The sequence below is a fragment of the Urocampus carinirostris genome, chromosome 11 (assembly GCF_059441175.1).
Source record: "Urocampus carinirostris isolate Australia breed hairy pipefish chromosome 11, RoL_Ucar_1.0, whole genome shotgun sequence".
NCBI classification, from domain to species: Eukaryota; Metazoa; Chordata; class Actinopteri; order Syngnathiformes; family Syngnathidae; genus Urocampus; species Urocampus carinirostris.
The window spans coordinates 1,585,726-1,609,011 of record NC_142359.1 but is presented as its reverse complement, the minus strand read 5'-3'; the positions used below and the strand labels follow the sequence as shown (position 1 = coordinate 1,609,011).

At 42.3% G+C, this 23,286-nt stretch overlaps 1 protein-coding gene across 1 annotated transcript; it reads right to left on the bottom strand.

The window, feature by feature from the left end:
• Positions 1 to 18: 18 nt before the first annotated feature.
• Positions 19 to 23,223, bottom strand: ptprr (protein tyrosine phosphatase receptor type R). Its single transcript, XM_088348263.1, has 16 exons — positions 22,895 to 23,223; positions 20,633 to 20,817; positions 18,586 to 18,699; positions 18,369 to 18,518; positions 15,586 to 15,690; positions 11,375 to 11,443; positions 11,224 to 11,306; positions 11,078 to 11,149; positions 9,477 to 9,654; positions 8,694 to 8,778; positions 8,525 to 8,604; positions 6,194 to 6,331; positions 4,419 to 4,529; positions 2,281 to 2,438; positions 2,079 to 2,192; positions 19 to 273 (listed from the first exon to the last, which is right to left on the bottom strand). The coding sequence occupies exons 1-16, from the start codon at positions 22,956 to 22,958 to the stop codon at positions 174 to 176; spliced, it is 1,806 nt and encodes a 601-aa protein (XP_088204389.1). The 5' UTR covers positions 22,959 to 23,223; the 3' UTR covers positions 19 to 173.
• Between the last annotated feature and the right edge of the window lie 63 nt (positions 23,224 to 23,286).

The following is a 23,286-nucleotide window of genomic DNA, read 5'->3' as shown; positions in this document are numbered from 1 at the left end:
CGGAATGTACACGAAGAATTCACTCTTTAACAAATTGTTTATTTATATAAAAAAACGACAACTAAAAGCCACCTTTTCAACACTTTGCAAAACCTTTTAGCACATCGACTATTTTTTTCAAAAGATTCCATCGAAAATCGAAATAAAGCTCATCTGTCGTGTACCCGTCCGTGTTAGGCCGGCCGGTCGCCGCGGCGATGCCTCGGAGAACGGTAGTGGTTTAGGGTGTGATGGACAAACTGGTACTGCTCCGCCGTCTGGATCATCCCGCCCCTAGAGGGGGTCAAACAAGGAAGAGCTTTGACTGTTTTGGAGTGCTGATATTTCACCTTTGTTGTTAGTTGTGATGGCTCCAGCAAGGCACGACTACATTGCAAAGTGCTGTAAGCTAACTTTTTCATGCTAAAAAATTTTGGTAATGGCAATATTTTCACGAATTCATATTTACAAATTATGCTAATGGCCTCATTTAATGAGTTATGCTAATGGATACATGTTAAAAAGTGATGCTAACGGCTAAATGCTAACTGCTTCATGCTAGAAAATTATGCTAATGGAGACATGCTAACGAATGACAAAATGATTGGGCTCAATGCATTCAGTATGGGCCAATTCAAATCAAACGGCCCATTCCTTTTGAATGAGCCCATTTAAAAAAAGTTCAAAGTGTAATAACAGTGTTTTTACTGTGTTATTACCATGAATGTGTTTTTTTTTAGACCTCCAGAAGGCATACCCTTGTTGCTAACGATTATGGGCCCATCTGAAATAAACTTGCCAGTACCAGGGGGGGGGATCCCCCCACAGAACCAAGTCAAAAATGACAGAAACATCTCTCGGAGTTAAAAACATTATGCTAACTCAAAATGCTAACAACCGGGGTTATATATACATCCCGGGATCATCTTCCAGATCCATCACAACTCTTACAATTGCCGCAGGAATTGTCTAGTTTTCATTGCAGTTGCGATCGGAAGAGACAGTATTTCCAATATCTTGAAAAATTCTGGCGGGGAATAGAATCATATTTTCAAAGATATATGAATTTAAATGTAACGGGTGTAATAATAACTTTTGTTTTGTCATACTGAACACCGCAAAAACAAAAGAACTGATACTGGACTTCTGGAGGAAAGGCAGGAACCCGGCACAACTTATTATAAAAGGAGACTGTGTAGAGCACAGGTGTCAGACAGGCGGCCGGATCAGGCCCGCTAAGTGATTGAATCCGGCCCGCCCGCGAGACAACACTCAGAGAAGCGCAAGAAAAAAACAAGCTGCAGGTTGAAATATGTCATCTTGATGTTGCCAAAGCCAGGTGCCTCGAACAAAGACACTGTACTTGTGTTTATTTCTCTCTCTCTCCTAGTTGAAACGGATTCAATGATAGCACGATAAAAATTGACTAGAGTGGATTGACGGTTTCCGAATGATTTGAGTTGACGAAAGAAGTAGAGCCTTTGTCTGGCTGACTTTAGAATATAAGTAGCATCGACAGTCCATGTGAGGTCGGCTGACAAGTAAGTACCCAGAAACTTGAATGAATGGACCAGTTCCACCTCACTACCATTCATTGACAGTGGCACATGCGGGGGAGGCTTAGTACGGAAATCTATTATCATCTCCTTAGTTTTACCTACATTCAATAACAGATTACTCTCATGACACCAGGTGGGAAGTGAATCCATTTCTGCTCGGTATTCAGTTTCGTCTCCATTTGAAATAAAGCCAGTAACCGTGGTGTCGTCTGCATATTTAGCGAATAGTGAATGGTCAGAATTGGGTTGACAATCATGTGTGAATAGGGAAAACAAAGTTGGAGACAATGGACAGCCCTGAGGCGTACCAGTGTTGAGGACAATAGAACATGAATCTTTCTCACCAATGCGAACGGACTGTTCTCTATTAAGAAGGAAATCTAAAATCCATTTTGAAAGTAAAACGGGAAAATTGAGGTCATGAAGATGTTTAAAATGCAGTTTAGAAGGAATGATAGTGTTAAAAGCCGAACTAAAATCTATGAATAAAACCCTAACGTATGAAATGAGGGTATTTCTGTCCGTCGTACGGGTGGTCACCTGTCTAGTCGCAGGCGGCAAGTGATGGCCAGCACGTCCACGATTCCCTCCGCCCGGAGCTGCCGCGTCCCAACACTGGCGGCGATGAAGCAGCCGGTGCGTCCGATCCCGGCGCTACGGGATTGGCAAACGCGAGAGTCGGTTTAAAGTCAATACTCCCGCCACACCACGCCTTGTCAAACATTAAAGGGCCTGAAGTTACCTGCAGTGGACGATAACGGGGCCCGGGTTGGCCCCCACCGCCGTTTCTACGCCGTCCATCAACTGCAGCAGCGGCAAGGTAGCGTCGGGCGTCTTGTGGTCCGGCCAGGAGGTGAACCAGAAATGATGCAGCGTGCGTGTTCCGTTACCGCGTTTGTCCTGCCAGTCAGAAAAAAAAACACACCGGGCGCGAGGTCGGAATTCTCAACCTCAAAGACTTCTTAAACACAAATTCGAGTGAGCGCAGCTGCCGACATATCCGAAAACCAGAAACCCTACACGACCCAAAAGCAGCCCTGACCCAAAAAGCATTGAAAAGATGAGTGTTTCTCAAGCAAAGTTGCGCTGTGGGACCTTAAATATTTCCACAAATTCATGCTGTAAGGCACAGGTGTGAAACAGGCGGCCCGCGGGCCAGATCAGGCACGCTAAGGGATTGAATCCGGCCCGCGAGACAACAATTCATCACATCCGCTACACAGCATCATCTCCAGACAGAAGAGCAGCTTCAGCGACAGACTGCTGTCACAGTCTTGTTCCACGGACAGACTGAGGAGATCATTTGTTCCTCATGCCATGAGGCTCTTTAACTCCACCCGGGGGAGTAAAAGCCTGCATTAAACCACACCCCCACATTTGCATATTACCTTCTTTTTATTACAGTGTGGATTTGATGCAGCACTATTTAAACACTCTATATCGACACGTTACATTGGGTATTTATGTATTATATTCCTTTTAATTTATTATTATTTATTTTTGAAAGTACTGGAGACGGTATTTAGGGATTGCGCTGAGCAGCTGGGGTCTTGCAACCAGTCCATCGCATCTTCCCCATCCCCAACAAGTCGGCAGTGGTCAGCATCAATTACTAGAGGCGGTGTTTGAAATAAAGTCTTCCCGGAGGCCCGGGGCGTGCATCTTTTACAGCGGGCGTACAACTTGCACAACCCGCCCGGGTGGCCGACAACTTTTTTTAAATAAAAAAAAAAAAAAAGCGTTTGCTTTATTCCGATTTCGAAATCTTCGTTCGGTTTGGAAATTTGGGTTCTTTTGGCAATTTGCATACTCGGCAGCCAATCAGAAGCCTGCATCGAATAACCTCCTTCTTTCGGACTTTCCCGAGCCTTATAAGGTCGTGCATTTGCATATCATTTTCCAAAGTAGTCGCACAGAGAACACAAGAAAAATGGAGAGGTGGTTAGGAATCAAGCCAAAACCTCAGCCCCAGAAGAAAGATTCAAAAGAAGCTAACAAAATGGATGACGCTCCAAAACGTAAAGGTACATTAATAGCATCGTTGAAAGAGGAGTTCACGTAGCTTGTAGCAAACATTGCATGAATGAAGTCAATACAGGTACATACTCATGGCAGTTGGAAAACAGCGATATCATATACATTCAATGAATAGATTTATAATAAACTTAATTTTAAAGTGTTGTTCTGTTTTATCTTCTGATTATCAATCATTAATACTTTGCAATGTTTTTTTTTTTTTTGCGATGAGTCGTCTTATTGCGTTTCAAAATGGGGCAGGCAACTTTATGGCTTCCTGCTGTCTGCTAACTTTTCGTCATGTGTTTCAGACACTGATAGAGAGGCCTGTTTCTCAACACCGCCCAAAAAATCATCGGCTGCAATCTGCCCAGCCGGCTCGTGCTCACCATCATGTCGTTCTTTAACAGAAAATGGCGTCCTTCGACTCCCGAAAGGTTAAGAATCACATGATCAGATGAATAAGGGAATGTTATTTTCCCCTTTGGGCAGCACGGCGGCGCAGTGGTTAGCGCGTGTGCGGCACAGTTCTAAGGTCTTGGGAACCTCCTGTATGGGTTCAAATCCAGCTACCGGAATTCCTGTGCGGAGTTTGTATGTTCTCCCCGTGCTTGCGTGGGTTTCCCCCGGGCACTCCGGTTTCCTCCCACATTCCAAAGACATGCATTTCAGGTGGATTGGTCGGTCCAAATTGTCCCTAGGTGTGAATGAGCGAGTGAGTTGTCTGTCCCTGTGTGCCCTGCGATTGGCTGGCAACCAGTTCAGGGTGTCCCCTGCCCACTGCCCGATGATTGCTGGGATGGGCTCCAGCACCCCCGCGACCCTACTGAGGATAAGTGATGCAGATAATGAGATGAGATTTACCTTGAGCGTCATGCTTCGAACCGTGTAGTGCTGTCGCTCTTGCACGTCGTGGACTTCCACTTCCACTCTTCCGTAGATGCCGCGCTTCTCCGGCCAGTAGAGGACGCACTTCTGCGGAGCGAGACCGATTTTAAACGTGGCCGAACACGCTTTCCCGGCGCGTTTAAGTACCCATAGGAGTAATCAGGAAATGCAGGTCAGCCGGTCTCAAGGGGCGGGGCCAGATGGGCGCTATGACAACCGTGCAGGACATGACAATAGACTGACATGAATTCTGCCGTTCTGCCTCAACAATTAACTAGGCCACTCTTGTTTACAAACAAAAAAGGCTCTATAGGTGATGGGTAATAATTGAGTACTAGACATAAAAAGAGAGTACTGTATATATAAAAAGAAGAAAAATTAGCCAAATTAGACTAATTTTAATGATATTGATGGACTGCTGATGTTTTGCTTTTTGTTTTACCTTTTTAAATTCATATATTTTGTGCGGGGCAGCACGGCGGCGCAGTGGTTAGCGCGTGTGCGGCACAGTTCTGAGGTCGTGGGAACCTCCTGAGTGGGTTCAAATCCAGCTCCCGGCCTTACAGTGCGGAGTTTGCATGTTCTCCCCGTGCTTGCGTGGGTTTTCTCCGGGCACTCCCGTTTCCTCCCACATTCCAAAAAAAACATGCACTTCAGGTGAATTGGCCGGTCCAAATTGTCCCTAGGTGTGACTGAGCGAGTGAGTTGTCTGTCCCCGTGTGCCCTGCGATAGGCTGGCAACTAGTCCAGGGTGTCCCCACTGCCCGATGATTGCTGGGATGGGCTCCAGCATCCCCGCGACCCTACTGAGGATAAGCGGGGCAGCTGATGAGATGAGATGAGATATTTTGTGCGTGTTTTTCCAGAGGATCTGTGTCTAAATAAGTTAAAATAGAATTGTAACTTCATCATTTATTTATATCACTAAAGAGTCAATATTTTTTTTTTGTTGTTCCGCATTTTTAGGGATTTTTTGTTGTATTTTAAACGTTTTATTTGGAGATGTGTGATATTTCAATTTAGATTTTATGTGTTTTTCAGGAATCCCCTGCAAAACAAATGAAATTACTCAATACAGAACAAATTGGAGCATCATGTTTCATTATTGAAAATGTCGCATTTAAAAAAAAAAATCTGTCGGGGCGTTTGGAAGCTCTGTGAGCCGTGCCTAAAAAGCTGTTTTTTTCTCAATAGAGCTGTCCTCTAGGGTGCCACAAGAACATGCATGTTGGCGTCATTTTCACAGACTTTCTTTTATTTTTCCTCCATTTACTGCGTGGTCTATAGAGTCGGACTGACAAGAAACATGGCAATGGCAACCATTCTAAACACTTTACCCAAGATCTAAGGATTTTCCTGACCTTGAAAACCTTAAAATTCAAGCATTTTCAAGGATTTCAAGCACTGTACAAACCCCGAGGCCGCCTTGCATAATCTTGAGAGCTTGCAAACCCACACTTAGCAGACACTCCATATCCATTTTGGTTCAGACGCCTCAAAAATTTACCTCTCCATTTCTAGGTCCCGCCCAAGACGTTTTCTGGTTTTATTTGTAGATTTATAATCGTTATTTTGTTTCAGCCGTATACTCTCAGTCGGTAATGACATCATCTCTATGTTACGTTGCATATCACTATGAAAATGGCACCGAAATTGCGATGCATTTGTTTCTTTTCCCGACATCGTGCAGCCCTAATAGTCGTTTTGGAGAAAAGTGATCGGTAGCAACATCGAGTGCGAGTGGCACAAACCTCCTGCTTCTCCTGGAGTTTGGTGATCATGACGATAGCAGGAGCCGCTTCTTGCCAGGCCATGAGCCAGAAGTCCTCCACCGTGTTCACCATCGGACCCTGAGTGGCGATGAAAGCCTTTTCCCGGCCGCCGTAACCCTGAAATCGATTCCATTCTCTTAGTGTCGATTCTTCTTTTTCCCTGTTTATTTCAATTTTTTTAATTCCTTTAAAAATATCTCATTGTGTTTATTTTTTCCTAGCTGTTACTTTTTTTCTTTTTGTTCTCTATTTACTTTTTTCCTTCGTTTTTTTCTGGGGTTTTTTTCTGAAATTTTCCTTCTTTTTTTCTCTTCCTTCTGTAGAGTTTTTTGAGAACTGGCTACTTTGGCTCGGCTCACTAAAAGGAACCAGCTCTTTCGGGTCCTAAACGGCTCTTCAGGGTGTTTTTGCTTTTTTATCCCTATACGACCAAATATTATGTAAAATTATGCACAAAATGACTTAAAGGAAGGGGGGAATAGAACAAAAAAGAAAAAAAATACCAAAATGAAAAAGTAGTGAAAAGCTGAGAAAAAAAGAAACAAAAGGAAGAGAAAAAAGAAGAAAAAATTCAGAAAAAGCCAGAAAAAAAGAAAAGAAAAAGAAACAAAGGAAAAAAGTAAATGGAGAACAACATGACCAAATATTATATAAAATTATGCACAAAATGACTTAAAAGAAGGGGGGGAAATAGAACAAAAAAGAAAAAAATACCAAAATGAAAAAGGAGTGAATAGCTGAGAAAAAAAAGAAACAAAAGGAAGAGGGAAAAAAGAAGGAAAAATTCAGAAAAGAAGCAAGAAAAAAAGAAAAGAAAGGAATAAAGGAAAAAAGTAAATAGAGAACAAAAAGAAAAAAGTAACAGCTAAGAAAAAATAAACACAATCAGATATTTTTAAAGGAATAAAAAAAAATTGAAAAAAAACAGGGAAAAAGAAGAAAAAGTTGTGTTGCATTCAAATCATTTCCAATGATACCAAGTCAATCTTGTTGCCAAGATTGTACTTCCACTAAAAAATGTGATTAAATACAGTTGTGTATTGTGCAACTGACTCAATAAGCCCCCAAAAATGTTATTATTATGCGACAAAAGATACCAGGAATAAAAGAAATGGAAATCTTGTCAAATAATTTGTAGGCCGTACAACCTTTGCAATCGTACATGAGTCAATTCATTCAAAAGTGAAAAACAATTTTGCATTGCCGGAAACTCAGCAAAATGTAACTTGATGTCAAGTTTTGGACATGTTTGATCATGAATTATCTTGCCACACTTGGGATTATGGTTGCTCACTGTTGTTTCAAGCGTTGCTCACCGACTTTGTGTGAACGCTCAGACCCCTAAGGAAAATGACAGGGAACATTGCCCGCGACCCTACTGAGGATAAGCGGTGCAGATAATGGATGGATGGATGGATGGATGAAAAGGCCCATTTATAAACAAATACTGTAAATGCTAATGAGAAAAATTCAAATAGCCTACGTCTGTGCCGGTATATACCAAAAAATAAAATCTCATGAATATGTTGACATTTTGAAGACTTTCCAAAATTGGATTTAAGACATAAATGCCAACGAACGCCCAATTTTTAAAATAATGCCTTTTAAGACCTTTCGAGGATCGTCAGCAGGGTTGGGTAGGGTTACTTGAACTGGATTACTTTCAATGACTTTTGGATGACTCCAATACCAAATATGCTCATAAAAGACAAAAGAAACTAAATAGGAATAAAATGATGACTCACAACACGTGGTAAGCTTTCTCTCCTGGCTTTGATCTCTTTGATCTCCGGCAAAACGAACATAGAATGCCACAGAAACAAAATGAAAATCAATCCAAACAGCTTGTCAACATCATTTTTGCCATTCCACATATTCCAAGCCCGCACAAAATGTAGTAATTTTATTCCTATTTAGTTTCTTTTGTCTTTTATTAGCATATTTGGTAGTGGAGTCATCCAAAAGTCATTGAAAGTAATCCAGTTCAAGTAACCCGACCCAGTGGCTCAGGAGGTAGAGCGCTCGTCTTGGGTTCAAGAGATCGCAGTTCGAATCCCGGCTCCTCCGTGTTACATGTGGAAGTGTCCTTGGGTAAGACACTGAACCCCTAACGCCCCCAATAAGCAGGTTAGCGCCTTACATGGCTGCACGGCCGCTATTGGGAAATGTGAAGCACACTGTAAAGCGCTTTGGGAAGTCTTGACTTGAAAAGCGCTATAGAAATGCAGATCATTTCATTTCATTTCATAACCCTGATCGTCAGGAACCCTTTGGCTTCATACAAATGCAAGTGCACGCAAGAAAACCAACCCGGATGTAGTTGGCATTGATGTAAGAGGAGAGCGGGTCACCGTTTCTTCCCGTTTGCAGCACGACTCTGGAGCCGACATCTAGAAGGAACAATTTCAGGGAATATTTGACCTTCTTCCAATCGGACAGAAAACATTAGGCACATTCGTCTGGTGCCAGCTGGACTCACTTGGCAGGATGGTCTTGTAGCGGTTCTTGCTTCCATGGTTAGGAACGTCCAATTGGTTGGGCTCCGTGAAGTTCATGGGGATCTCCTGGAAATGCAAAGACGAGGAGATCATGATCCTGCCTGCTAAGGGATTGAATATTGAATCCGGCCCGCGAGACAACACTCAGAGAAGCGCAAGAGAAAAACAAGCTGCAGGTTGAAATATGTCAACTTGATGTTGCCGAAGCCTCACAAAGACACTGTACTTGTATTTATTCCTCTCTCTCTCTCTCTCTCTCTCTTTCTTTTCCACCCTTTTTCTCCCACTCTCTGTCTTGGCCCCTTCACTCTCTGCGTCTCTCTTTTTCTCTTCTTTTGTTGCTCTTTGTCTCTTTCTCTCTCTGTGTCTTTTTAACTTCTTTTGCTCTAACTTCCTTTTTCCTTTTCTCTCTTTTCTCTTTCTCTCTTCCTACCCTTTGCGCTTTCTTTTCTCTTTTCTCTCCTTCTGTCTTTCCATTTCTCTTTGGATTTCTTTCTTCCTCTCCCTTTCTTTTCCCCCTCTCTCACAACTTTTTATCTTTTGTTTCTCACGCTCTCTCCCTCTTTCTCCTTTTCCCTTCCTCTTTCTCTTAGTTCTTTTTTTTTCTTCTCTTGAATCTACTAGTCCGGCCCCCGACAGAATGTTTGTTCTATCGTGTGGCCCCTGAGTTGAAATGAGTTTGACACCCCTGGTCTAGAGGGTCTGAAAAATGCCGTTGCAGGGCCGTGTAGGTCCCCCTGGTTAAAAGGAATCGAACCACTCACGGCGAACTCGGCATGCAGCGCGTTGGCGTCCTCTGCGGCCTCGCAAAGTCGTGGCGGAGTGAGGGGACGCCCGGCCGCCATCAGGTACTGCCGGCTCACTTCCTCTTGTGCCGGCATCGCCATGGCGACGCAAACCGGTGGTAACGTGTCCAGGACCAGCGACACGTTGGATCCGCGTCTGAGAGCGACACTAGAGTCGGTTTTCGGCAGATGTTTTGAGAATGGCGTTTGGCTAGTCTCCAGCACACACATTGAATGAATGAATGAAAACTTTATTCGAACATTAAAATAAAAACAGGACAAAAACAATCACTCAACAACAAAATAATGTGACATAATATGTTCGAAAAGGGGTCGTAAGAAGCAAATGCTTATATTCCCTACTCCTTGGTCTTCCCTAGTAATAATATTAATAATAACAGTTATGATATAACAATAGCAACAATAACACCAAAGTTAACCGTAGTTCTAGACGCACTATTCCCAATCTCTCGTTTCACTCATTTTCTTCATCTCTGTATTCCGCCAGGAATGTTTTTTTGTATTTAAATTTGAACGCGTGAATCATTGGACATTGTTTAATCTCTTCTTATAAATTGTTCCAAAGTTTGACTCCGCACACAGACGCACACATACTTTTCCTAGTGGTTCTCACCTTTGGGATTATGAATTCACGACAGCCGCTTAAGTTATAATTTCCCTCTTTCCGAGTGAATCATTTATGGATGTTTTCTGGCACTATGTTTTTTTTGACCCTAAATAGCAGTTGGGGACTGCTAGGAAACCACGGGAGGCAAGGAAAACACGTGTGTTGAAGCGAACGACTCGGCGAAAGAAAATAAACGAAATAATACTCCTAGGCAAAATAAGGACTTTTCTTCCAAAATGGACTTAATTTTATTCCTGGTGACGCTATGAGGAGGATAATAGATTGGACTTTGAGAAGGCATTACAACTGTGGCGGAACAGCAAACTTTGAAGAATATATCAACTGAAAAATCTGAAGTGATAACTGCTTTGAATTACCAATTAACTGTGATGATTAAAACTGAATGAAAATATAGATTCATATAATTATTTCAGCAATATTATTTTGTATAATGTACAATATTGTTGTGAACTGAAAAATCTAAAGTGATAACTGCTTTGTAGTACCAATTAACTGTGATGATTAAAACTGAATGAAAATATAGATTCATATTAAATATTTGTCGCTGATTTACTATTTCAACCTCGATAACACTAAATTTGGGGGAGCCATAGATCTCTGTTGGGACCCATAGATTTTTGAGCATGCCAGTCCCCGGGACCCATCACTTTTCACAGCTCAAATGAACACTGCATAGTTTGGAGGGAAGAATTGCAATGGCAAAAGCGAAGCCACCAGAGAGCAGTGCCGGGGGCATTTTTAAGCTGATTTTTTTGTGAAACATTGCAACAATTTCAAGCATTTTAGGGCACTTCAACTATAAAAAAAAAAAAATCAAGCACTTTCCAATCCTTGAAAAGAAAGCAATAAAATGCAAGCATTTTCGAGGATTTCAAGCACCCGTACCAACCCTGACCCATTCATAAGACACTCACGCACACACATAGTACACCTTTCTTGTAGTCCTGACGGTGGTCTCATTTTGAAGGGGGAGGCGCACGGCTTGAGACAGGAAGGGGCGGGGCTAGAGGGAGACGACGAAGGGCCCGTCAACAGGAGGTATGAACGCGAAAACTAACGAACCAAAAAGTGGCGTACCTCAGGGGCGGGATCTCTGCCGGAGGAAGCGGACGAGAGTCTCGGATTGGTGGCTGCCAGGCTGGGGGCGGGGCCGCCTTGACCTGCCACAGACGGTCCACGGGTCAAGGTGGACAACAGCCAATGGCGGCTTACCGTTTTCAAGGGATACCTGTGAGGTCAGGTGAAGGGGAACAGCTTTCGTCTGCCGGTTGGAATTTCTCTTCAGTCGATACAAAAGCTGCCGATAAAAAGGGAGTTGGATTTGCTTGTCATAACGATAATCAGGGTTGGGTAGGGTTACTTTAACTTGATTACCGTAAATTCCAGACTATAAGCCGCTACTTTTTTCCCAAACCTTCAACCCTGCGGCTTATTCAGTGATGCGGCCGATTTATGTCATTTTTCTAACAGCCGCCAGCGGCGCTCGAGTACAAAAGGTAAGATTTAGACTGGTGGAATAGATGCGCCGAGGAAGACTGCAACCTCTTAGCTAGTGCACAGATTAAATTAGCGTAGACATATCCTCATCATGCAAATTGCAAAAAGAAAGGCACATGACGTAGCTTTCAAGCTAAAAGCAAACGAACAGTCCGATATAGAAGGAAACAGAGCTACTGCACGTAAACGTTACTTTGCTAGCGTGTTAAATCTCTTTCCCATACTGGGGAAGACGACTTTGATGAAGTCTGTTATAAGGATGAAGACGAGAACGGTTTACCGTGATTTCTACAAGTACGGTAAGCTTTTTTTAACAGACCCGTTTGCTGTGTTGCGAAAGTGTTGCTAGTAGCGTTTTGCTACCCTTCACAGGCCCGGTTTGGGATGAAAGTTATAATATTATTATTAAGGCTTTGTACCGTTTTTCTTTGTAAATATGTGTAACCATGTATATTATGTATTTGCAACTGTATATTTTTGTAATGTATTTATTTTAGAGACTTGTTCTCATATGTTTTCCACGGGCGAATCAAAAAGAAGGGGGGAAAACAACAAGGGCTCACGGGAAGTGGAGTAAAAGTGAGACGTGTTTGTGGACGCAGCGGACAATAGTGGATATATATTTTTCCCACCCTTACCTTTGGAAATATACTTTTTTTTTCCTTGGATTACTTTTAACGGGACCCGGACTCTGCAGGTCTGCATCAAACTTTAAGTACCGATATCATTTCTGTTCGCTTTGACAGCTATGGTTTTTAGGCTGTGTACTTTAAGTTCAGTTACAATCGCGGGACTCAAAATCAGGTTTGGGTTAAATTTTTGATTGTGTTACATGTTTCAATGTGGGCGCATGCGGCTTATATACAGGTGCGGCTTGTGCAAGTAGAAAAGCGGTTATCCTCTCAAAATGTGGTGGGTGCGGCTTATAATCAGGTGCGCTCTATAGTCCGGAACTTACGGTACTTTCAATGACTTTTGGATGACTCCAATACCAAATATGCTCAGAAAAGACAAAAGAAACTAAATAGGAATAAAATGATGACTAACAACACATGGTAAGCTTTCTCTCCTGGCTTTGATCTCTTTGATCTCCGGCAAAACGAACATCAAATGCCACAGAAACAAAATGAAAACAAATCCAAACAGCTTTTTGCCGTTCCATGTATTCCGTTACTCCCCAAGCCTGCACAAAATATACTCATTTTATTCCTATTTAGTTTCTTTTGTCTTTTATTAGAATATTTGTTAATGTAGTCATCCCAAAGTAATTAAGTGTAATCCAGTTAAAGTAACCCTACCCAACACTGGAGATAATCAACGCTATTCATTCATTCACAGGGTTCGTACGCCATTTAAATGGCAAAATTCAAGGCCAATTTTTCCATTGTCACAAAACCTTCCAAAGAAGAAATCCAACGATGATCAAAAGAACGCTTTTGCTTCTACTCTATAGCAAATGAACAACCTATACTTTTTGTGGACAATATCTCTGTATTTTTTGTGATTGCAACATCCTTTGCTGTCTGGTAATCCTTAAAGGGGAATACCACATGTGCGGTCCCTTCTCAAGGTTTCTTCATTTTCCTCATGTTGAGGTTTTTGAGTTTTTCCTTGCTCTCATGTTGGTTCCAGATCAGGGGATGCTGTCATAATAGTCTAACAAAAATAGTCTGTGTAATAACCTGTGAAGCCCTTTGAGACTCTTTGTGATTAAGGGCTATGTAAATAAAAATGACTTGACTCATCCTGAGGTCTTTGAGTTTTTCCTTGCCCTCATGTAGGTTTTAGATCAGGTGATGGTGTCATAATAATAATAATAATAATAATAATAATTTCCTTTGTATTGTCATTCTTTGTAACAATGTACACAGAACGAAATGTTGATACACCTGACCCGTTGTAGCGAGTCGATGCAGCCGCAGCCAGAGGGCGCCACCATTATACCAATTAGGTATGTCTCGGTCGAGGCGCGAACCAGCGACCTCCCAGTCTCAAAGCGGGCACACTACCATCTAGGCTACTGAGCTGGTATAGTCTGTAGTTTGCAATAGTCTTTGATCTGTGCAGCCCTTTGAGCCTCTTTGTGATTAAGGGCGTCACAAATTAACATGACTACTCTATGGCATATGAAAAACCTATATTTTTTCTCGGACAATATCTGTGTATTATTTGTAATTGCAACATCCTTTGCTGTCTGGTAATCCTTAAAGGGGAATACCACATGTGCGGTCCCTTCTCAAAGTTTCTTTATTTTCCTCATGTTGAGGTTTTTATAGTTTTTCCTTGCCCTCATGTAGGTTTTAGAACAGGGGGTTGTGTCATAATAGTCTGTGATTTGCAATTATCTGTGGTCTGTGCAGCCCTTTGAGATTGTCCCTTCTCAGGGTTTCTTTATTTTCCTCATGTTGAGGTTTTTGAGATTTTCCTTGCTCTCATGTTGGTTCCAGATCAGGGGATGCTGTCATAATAGTCTGAAATAATAGTCTGTGCAATAACCAGTGCAGCCCTTTGAGTCTCTTTGTGATTAAGGGCGTCACAAATAAAAATGACTTGACTTTGATGACCAAAAGAATAATAATATCTTGCTGCTAGCACTTACTTTGTGTTATTTTCGCTGTCCCCAAACAGGAAAAGGGCTCTACAGGTCTTGGCTAATAATGTGGGTCAATATGGAAGGCAAGAAAAAAAGTACTATGTGTATAAAAACAGAAAAAAAGAGCCAAATTTTGACTCATTTGAATGATATGAATTGCTCGGAAGCAGAGAGCATTCAATCTTTCAATCGACTGCTAATGTTTTGCTTTTTCTAATTTAAATATACATGTTGTGATTCAATTAATGAGAATAGTATTGAAAAAGGTTTTTTGTGCATGTTATCATTTAATTATAGCACTAAAGAGTTATTTTTATTGCATTTTCAGGGATTTGGTGCAGTTGTTCTACTTTAAATCTGTTCAGGCTGTAAAAAGGTCAAATTTATTTGTATTTTCCCCCCCAAAAAATGGTAGGTCTGTGAATATTTTATATTTTATGTGTTTTTCAGGGATCCCCTGCAAATTATATGAAATGACTGATTACTAAATAATTTGGTGCATCATCTTTTATTATTAATGATAACATATCATTTGTCATGTCCTGCAGGGTTGTCATGGCGCCCAGATGGCCCCGCCCCTTGACACCGGCTGACCTGCATTTCCCGATTACTTCTATGGGTACTTAAACGCTCCTTTTGGAACTGCCCTTTGTCAGATCGTTGTTTACCCTTGTTGAAAACCTGTTCATGCCTGTTTGATACCCGTTTATTCTTGTTGTGCTTGTTAGACTTTGTTGCACTTCGGTGTAACATTCTGAGAGATTCCTGCAAGTTCTGTTTAGTCCCGTTAAATGCCTAGTCTGTAGTTTTGCCTGCATTTGAGCCTGCTTTGTTTTGTTTTTGGTCCGTTTGTGTGTGGGACAACTTTTCTTTCTCCATTAAAGTGACAGATCGTCAACGCAAATGAGTTCCAACTTCCTGCTTCCTGGCCCGCTTCGTGACATCATTGACAAAAAAAATCAAAAAAAACCAAAGGAGCTGTTTGGGAGTCAGCTTTTCTCAGTGGGCGGGGCCAAAAAAATCCGGGTTTTAATATAGAGTTGTCGTCTTGGGTTGGACCAGTAGGGTGCAGCGACGCTTCACTTAACATTTTACTGACAAGCCGCCAGAACAGGCGTATCTGTGTCATTTTTACACACTTTTCTAAGAAAAGTTCTTTATCGATTGCGTGATCCATAGTCAGACTGCCAAGAAACATGGCATTGGAAACAATTTGAAGCATTTTCAAGCACTTCAACCAAAATCCAACCATTTTCCTGACCTTGAAAACACAACAAGCATTTTGAAGGATTTCAAGCACCCGTACGAACCCTGCACTCATGTAAAGGGTGAGTGTGTTTGCCATTTACCATCAAGCAGACCACGGCCATAATGAAGAAGGCGAGGAACAGCGCACCGGTGTAGAGGCCCTCTTGTCCCAATGTTTGCTCTCGCAGTGCCCCCTGGAGGACGTTCTACAAAACAATTTTTAAATACAGTGGAACCTCGGTTCTCGACCATAATCCGTTCCAGAAACCTGTTCGAAAACTGATTTGTTCGAGCACCCAAATCTTTTTTCCCATTAAGAATAATGTAAATCGTTTTAATCCGTTCCAACACCCTTAATGTTTAACGTAAACATAAAGCTAACATAAAGAACCTCGGTTCTCGACCATAATCCGTTCCAGAATCCTGTTCGAAAACTGATTTGTTCGATCACCGAAATCATTTTTCCCATTAAAAATAATGTAAATCGTTTTAATCCGTTCCAACACCCTGAATGTTTACCTTGAATGTTTAACGTAAACATAAAGCTAACATAGAGAACCTCGGTTCTCGACCATAATCCGTTCCAGAACCCTGTTCAAAAACCGATTTGTTTGATCACCGAAATCATTTTTCCCATTAAAAATAATGTAAATCGTTTTAATCCGTTCCAACACCCTGAATGTTTAACGTAAACATAAAGCTAACATAAAGAACCTCGGTTCTCGACCATAATCCGTTCCAGAACCCTGTTCGAAAACCGATTTGTTCGATCACCAAAAATCATTTTTCCCATTAAAAATAATGTAAATCGTTTTAATCCGTTCCAACACCCTGAATGTTTACCTTGAATGTTTAACGTAAACTAAAGCAAACCTAGGCTAATCATACGTTCGCGTTATTGTAATCTTCCGTACGAAAGATGACGCTAACATGAAAGTGTAAAAATAAAAATAAAAGGATAAAACACTCCGTACAGCTACCGTAAATTCCGGACAACAAGCCGCTACTTTTTTCCTAAACTTTCAACCCTGCGGCTTATTCAGCTATGCGGCCAATTCATGTAATTTTTCTAAATTAGCGTAGACATATCCTCATCATGCAAATTGCAAAAAGAAAGGCACGTGACGCAACGTTCAAGCTAAACGCAGTCGAGCGGTCCGATATAGGACTTACTTTGCGAGCATGATGCTAGCGTATTTTTAAGTAAAGGAGCGTGGGACCACGTCAATATGACAAAGTCTCTTTCCCATATTGAAGGAAGACTACATTGGTGACGTCAGTCATAAGGGGGAAATTAGGACGGTTTGCCGTGCTTACTATAAGTACGGTATGTTTTTTTAACAGGGATGTTTACTGTGTTGCGAGCGTGTTCCTAGTAGCGTTTTGCTACCCTTCACAGGCACGGTTTGGGATGAAAGTTATAATATTATTATTAAAGCTTTGAAAACTCTCTCGGTGTACCGTCTTTCTTTGTAAATATGTGTAACCATGTATGATATGTATTTGCAACTGTATATTTTTGTAATGTATTTATTTTAGAAACTTATTCTGATATGTTTTGCATGGGCAAATGAGAAAGAAAATATTTTTTTTTTCCTTGGATTATTTTCAACGGGACCCGGACTCTGCAGGTCTGCATCAAACTTTAAGTACCGGTATCATTTCTGTTCGCTTTGACAGCTGTGGTTTTTAGGCTGTGTACTTTAAGTTCGGTTACAGTCGCGGGACTCAAAGTCGGGTTTGGGTTAAATTTGTGATTGTGTTACATGTTTCAATGTGGGCGCATGCGGCTTATATACAGGTGCGGCTTGTGCAAGTACAAAAGCGGTTATCCTCTCAAAATGTGGTGGGTGCGGCTTATAATCAGGTGCGCTCTATAGTCCGGAATTTACGGTACTTTCAATTACTTTTGGATTACTCCAATACCAAATATGCTAATAAAAGACAAAAGAAACTAAATCTGAATAAAATAGATAGATAGATAGATAGATAGATATACTTTATTCATCCCCGTAGGGAAATTCACACTTCCAGCAGTCTACCCCGTTGTTTATTAACAGATGAACATGATGCCCTAGGGGTGCTTGTAGCGAAGTGGATGACGTCACGCCAGTCCAAAAATTCGACATCCTCTCTCGGTGTACCGTCTTTCTTTGTACCGTGTATAATATGTATTTGCAACTGTATATTTTTGTAATGTATTTATTTTAGAAACTTATTCTGATATGTTTTGTACGAGCAAATGAGAAAGAAGGGGCGGGGCAAACGCGGGCTGACGGGAAGCGGAGTAAAGGTGAGACGGGTTTGTGGACGCGGCCGACAATAGTGGATATATATTTTTCCCACCCTTACCTTTGGAAATGTACACTTTTTTCCTTGGATTACTTTCAACGGGCACCCGGACTCTGCAGGTCATTTTCCGTTCATTTTGCCGGCTGTGTTCTTTGGGCTGTATCGGGTAAGGGTTAATTTTGTGGTTTTATTGCGTTTTTTCAATGCGGGCGCATGCGGCTAATATACAGGTGCGGCTTGTGTATGTACAAAATCGTTTTTTCTCCTGAAATGTAGTAGGTGCGGCTTATAATCAGGTGCGCTCTATAGTCCGGAATTTCCGGTATATTAAAAGCGAAAGCAAAACGAAGCACATCCGCACGCGATAAGAGTTGGTCAGGAAAAGAGCGATCTACATCCGTACGCCGCTGAGCATGGCACCTCACGCATTACCGGCGTTCGAACTCCGAATTTTGACCAAACAGCGAAGCAAGAATTTCTGGAAATTTTGGGTCGGACTCCCATTTGTTCCAACTGAGAGGCGTTCGAAAACCGAGGTTCCACTGTACTAACTTTAAACCCAAATGTAAATGACCATCTGGCTTTTTTGTACCTCGGAGGAGACTCTGGTGATGCCAAATCGCGCCAGTTGGCGATGAAGCACCCCGACGTTCAGAGATTGGACGACGTCCCAGGCCGGGCGCAGCTCCGAAGCGTCCGGCTTCTCGGAGGACACGAAGAGCTCCACGCCGTTTTTCTTTTCCTGTTGCAATCCCAAAAAAATATTACGGATGCACGCCCAAAAGATTGAGAGTGGCGCGTAATCTCACATCCAAGGCGTTGATGTGGACAAGGTCAACAGGAACAGCCAGTGCGGCCGCCACACCTCGACGGAACCGACCCAGAAGAGCTGTGTTCATCCTTCGCACATCCAATGCTAAAAACTGCAAAGGCAAAAGAACATATTGGGAGAGGGCAATGTTCCCTCTAAGGCGCACTGCTCGCACATACATTCTCAGCGCACAAAAAAAAATCGAGCCAGCGCACAAAAATCAGGGCTCAAAATGACTAATTAAGAAGCGACTTAAGTCAAAGTGACAGTGCATGAAGGTAAAAATACACGGGTTCCCCTGACGATGGTTCCTAAATGCTGTATTTTGAAGTCGAGTCGAAGTAGGACGAAGTTGAGTAAAGTTAGTAGAGAACCGGCTGCTTATTTTATTTTTTATGTGTTTTTCAGGGATCCCTGCAAATTATATGAAATGACTAATTACTAAATAATTTGGTGCATCATCTTTTATTATTAATGATAACATATCATTTGTCATGTCCTGCACGGTTGTCATGGCGCCCAGCTGGCCCCGCCCCTTGACACTGTCTGACCTGCATTTCCTGATTACTCCTATGGGTACTTAAATGCGCCTTTTGGAACTGCCCTCGGCTCACTAAAAGAAACCGGCTCTTTCGGGTCCTAAACGGCTCTTCGGGTTGTTTTTGCTTCTTTCATCCCAACATGACCAAGTATTATGTAGAATTATGCACACAATGACTTCAAGGAATGGGGGAATAGAACCAAAAAGAAAAAAATACCAAAATGAAAAATTGGTGAAAAGCTGAGAAAAAAAGAAACAAAAGGAAGAGAAAAAAAAGGAAAATTTTGGAAAAAAGCCAGAAAAAAAGAAAAGAAAGAGATGTAGGAAAAAAGTAAACAGAGAACAAAAAGAAAAAAGTAACAGCTCGGAAAAAATAAACACAATGAGATTTTTTTAAAGGAATTTAAAAAAAAGCTGGAAAAAAAACACGGAAAAAAGAAGAAAAAGTTTGTGTTGCATTCAAATGATTTCCAATGATATCAAGTCAATCTTGTTGCCAAGATTGTACTTCCACTCAAAAATGTGATTAAGTAGAGTTCTGTATCTTACAACCGACTCAATAAGCCCCCAAAAATGTTAATATTATGCGACAAAATATATCAGGAAATAAAAAGAAATGGATATCTTGTGAAAGAATTGTAAGAACAAATGGCCGTACAACCTTTGCAATAGTACATGAGTCAATTCATTCAAAAGAGAAAAATCATTTTGCATTGCCGGAAACTCAGCAAAATGTCAAGTTTTGGACATGTTTGATACTTAATTATCTTGCCACACTTGGGATTGCTGTTGCTCACTGTTGGTTCAAGCGTTAGTCACTGACTTTGTGTGAACGCTCAGACATGTAAGGAAAATGACAGGGAACATTGGTTAACACGCCCTGGCGTATGCCGAATAACAATTTTCGTCTGTGAAAAAAAAATTGTAAGTGCTTTCAACATTACTGGCGAGCAGGGTTAGGTAGGGTTACTTGAACTGGATTACTTTCAATGACTTTTGGATGACTCCAATACCAAATATGCTAAGAAAAGACAAAAGAAACGAAATAGGAATAAAATGATGCTGCTGCTGTTTGGATGGATTTTCATTTTGTTTCTGTGGCATTTGATGTTCGTTTTGCCGGAGATCAAAGAGATCAAAGCCAGGAGAGAAAGCTTACCACGTGTTGTGAGTCATAATTGTATTCATATTTAGTTTCTTTTGTCTTTTATTAGCATATTTGCTATTGGAGTCATCCAAAAGTCATTGAAAGAAATCACGTTAAAGTAACCCTACCCAACCCTGCTGGCTAGCCACATATTATTAATTTTATGACAGAGGCCGAGGGCCAGTAAAAATTTGACCACGGGCCGTAAATGGCCCCCGGGCCGGACTTTGGACACTCCTGGCCTAGATTGTCGAGTCACTGGGTTCGCACAAAATTGCATGGAAAACATTCAAATGGATGGATGGACAGACGGATAGATGTAAGAAGAGATGGATGGATGAGCAGACGGCTCCTCACCATGGTAACCAGATGATGGGCGGCCACAGCAGCATGTTCCACCTCCATTTCAGTTTTCTGATAATGAAGATGATGGTGATGATGATGGTGGCGGGGGTCGTGGTGAACGGCCATCTTGCTGCTGTCCTGCAGCAGGTCTGACTCCAAAAGGTCGGGCAGGCGTCTCTCACGCTCACCTGAGGATTCTAAGGGGTCGTTGGAGACACCGAAGAAAATTAATTGCAATCAACAAGGTTCCTACACTTTGTCCATGGCCATCTTCAACCACTTTATAAGGACTTTCAAAGACAATTTTCCATTTTTTTCCCAGGATAAGAAGGAATCTGTCATGGTTGCCATGGCGCCCAGTTGGTCTCAGCCGGGTGGTGCCGGATTCTTTCGCGGTTGCCACGGCGCCCAATTGGCCCCGCCCATGGACACAGGCTGAGACGCATTGACTGATTGCTCCTCGGGAGTACTTAAACGCGGTCCTTCGAGCCGTTAGTTGTCTGAGCATCTGTGAGACTTCTGCAAGACTCCTGTTAAACTCTGTGAATTTACCTGCGTTTGATCCCGTTTTATTTTTGGCCTGATTCGTTTGACTTTGACCACTCTTTTGTTTGGACTTCACTCTTCTTCCGCGACCATCGATACCCGGATCTAGTGTGCGCGCATTCCTCCTCTCCCTAATAAATTGTGAGTACGTTACGCTATTGGGTTCTAAATTTTGTTTTCCGCCCTGGTCCGTGACAGAATCCAGGGTAGATCAAAAGAACGAGAGCCTAAACCTTAGTTTCAAACCCCAACTTTAGCCCCAACCTTATTTTAGAACACTAAAATGGGTTTAAAACCCAACTGGCAGCCTAAACCCTAGCTATGCTTCTAACCCTGACCAGGTTTCCAATCGTAACCTGAGTTATAAACCCATTTAAGAACCCTACATTTAGTTTAAAACGCTAACATGGAGCTCAAACACTAGTTACTAGACTTAATGCCATTTCAAACCGTAACCATGGCTCTTAACCCATTCTGGAACCCTTTGTTCAGTTTAGATCCCTAACATGGAGCTTCAGACCTAGTTCCAGACCCTTAAACCTACACCTAGGTCTAGCAGTAAACCCAAATCCCAACCCTATTTCAGAACCCTACATTCAGCTGAATATACAAATAACTTAAACTTTATTTTCTAACTACAGTATAGTTTTGATCCATCCATCCATCCATCATCTGTACCGCTTATCCTCAGTAGGGTCGCGGGGGAGCTGGAGCCCATCCCAGCCATCTCCGGGCAGTGGGCAGGGGACACCCTGAACTAGTTGCCAGCCGGTTGCAGGGCACACAGCGACAATTTGATTTCGGTTAGGCCAATCAACCTGACATGCATGTTTTTGGAATGTGGGAGGAAACCAGAGTGCCCGGAGGAAACCCACGCAAGCACGGGGAGAATATGCAAACTCCGCACAGGCAGGGTTGGGTAGGGTTACTTTAACTTGATAACTTTCAATGACTTTTGGATTACTCCAATACCAAATATGCTAATAAAAGACAAAAGAAACTAAATATGAATCAAATGTTGACTCACAACACGTGGTAAGCTTTCTCTCCTGGCTTTGATCTCTTTGATCTCCGGCAAAACGAACATCAAATGCGACGGAAACAAAATGAAAATCAATCCAAACAGCTTTTTGCCGTTCCATGTATTCCGTTACTCCCCAAGCCTGCACAAAATTGAGTCATTTTATTTATATTTAGTTTCTTTGGTCTTTTTTTAGCAGATTTGGTATTGGAGTCATCCAAAAGTCATTGAAAGTAATCCAGTTAAAGTAACCCTACCCAACCCTGCGCACAGGAAGGTTGGTAGCTGGATTTGAACCCATGACCTCAGAACTGTGCCGCACATGCGCTAACCACCGCGCCGCCGTGCTGCGCTTCGATCCCATTTTGGAACCACAAAATTGGTGTAAGATCTTTATTTGAAGCAGGGGTTAGGGTTACAAACCTTAACCCAAAACCTGACCTTGGAAACATGCCAATATCAAACATCAAACCTTGTAAACACACCATTAGAATTCAAGGATTTCGAGCACCCATACAAACCCCAATTAACGCTCATACCATAGGTCCTATTCCTCAAATTAAAATCTTAAATGAGCCAGCTTTGAAGAAGAACACTGTCGTCATTGTGAACCTGCTATCTAAGGCATTGCTGAGGTTAGCATGGGAAGCTAACCGATGCTCAAATAACTCGAGATTTGGAATGGCGAGCGTGTTTTTTCCACTCACCCGCGCGTGTCAGTCCGCCACACAGAAGCGCAAAGGCCAGCACGCATTTGGCCGTCGCGCTCATCGTCTTCGTGGATGAAGACGCCGTCGCTGGCGAGAGGAGACCGGAGAGGAGGACACCGGAGAAGAGGACACCGGAGAAGGTGAGACCTCCTCCGCGACTTGCGCGGCCACCGAGAGAGGGAGGGACCGGGTGGCAAGAGGAGGATGACGTTGACGAAGAAACGGGGGCATCGATTCGCTATTCGGACACAATCATGGTGATGGATGAATGTCAAGTGCTTGTTTGGAAGCGCAGGGTTAGGCATCGACGAGACAGCCGCATTTGACTGCCATCTAGTGGCGAAAGGGGAAAACCAGGGGGGCGCGGTTAACTTTAATGTCAAGTAGGG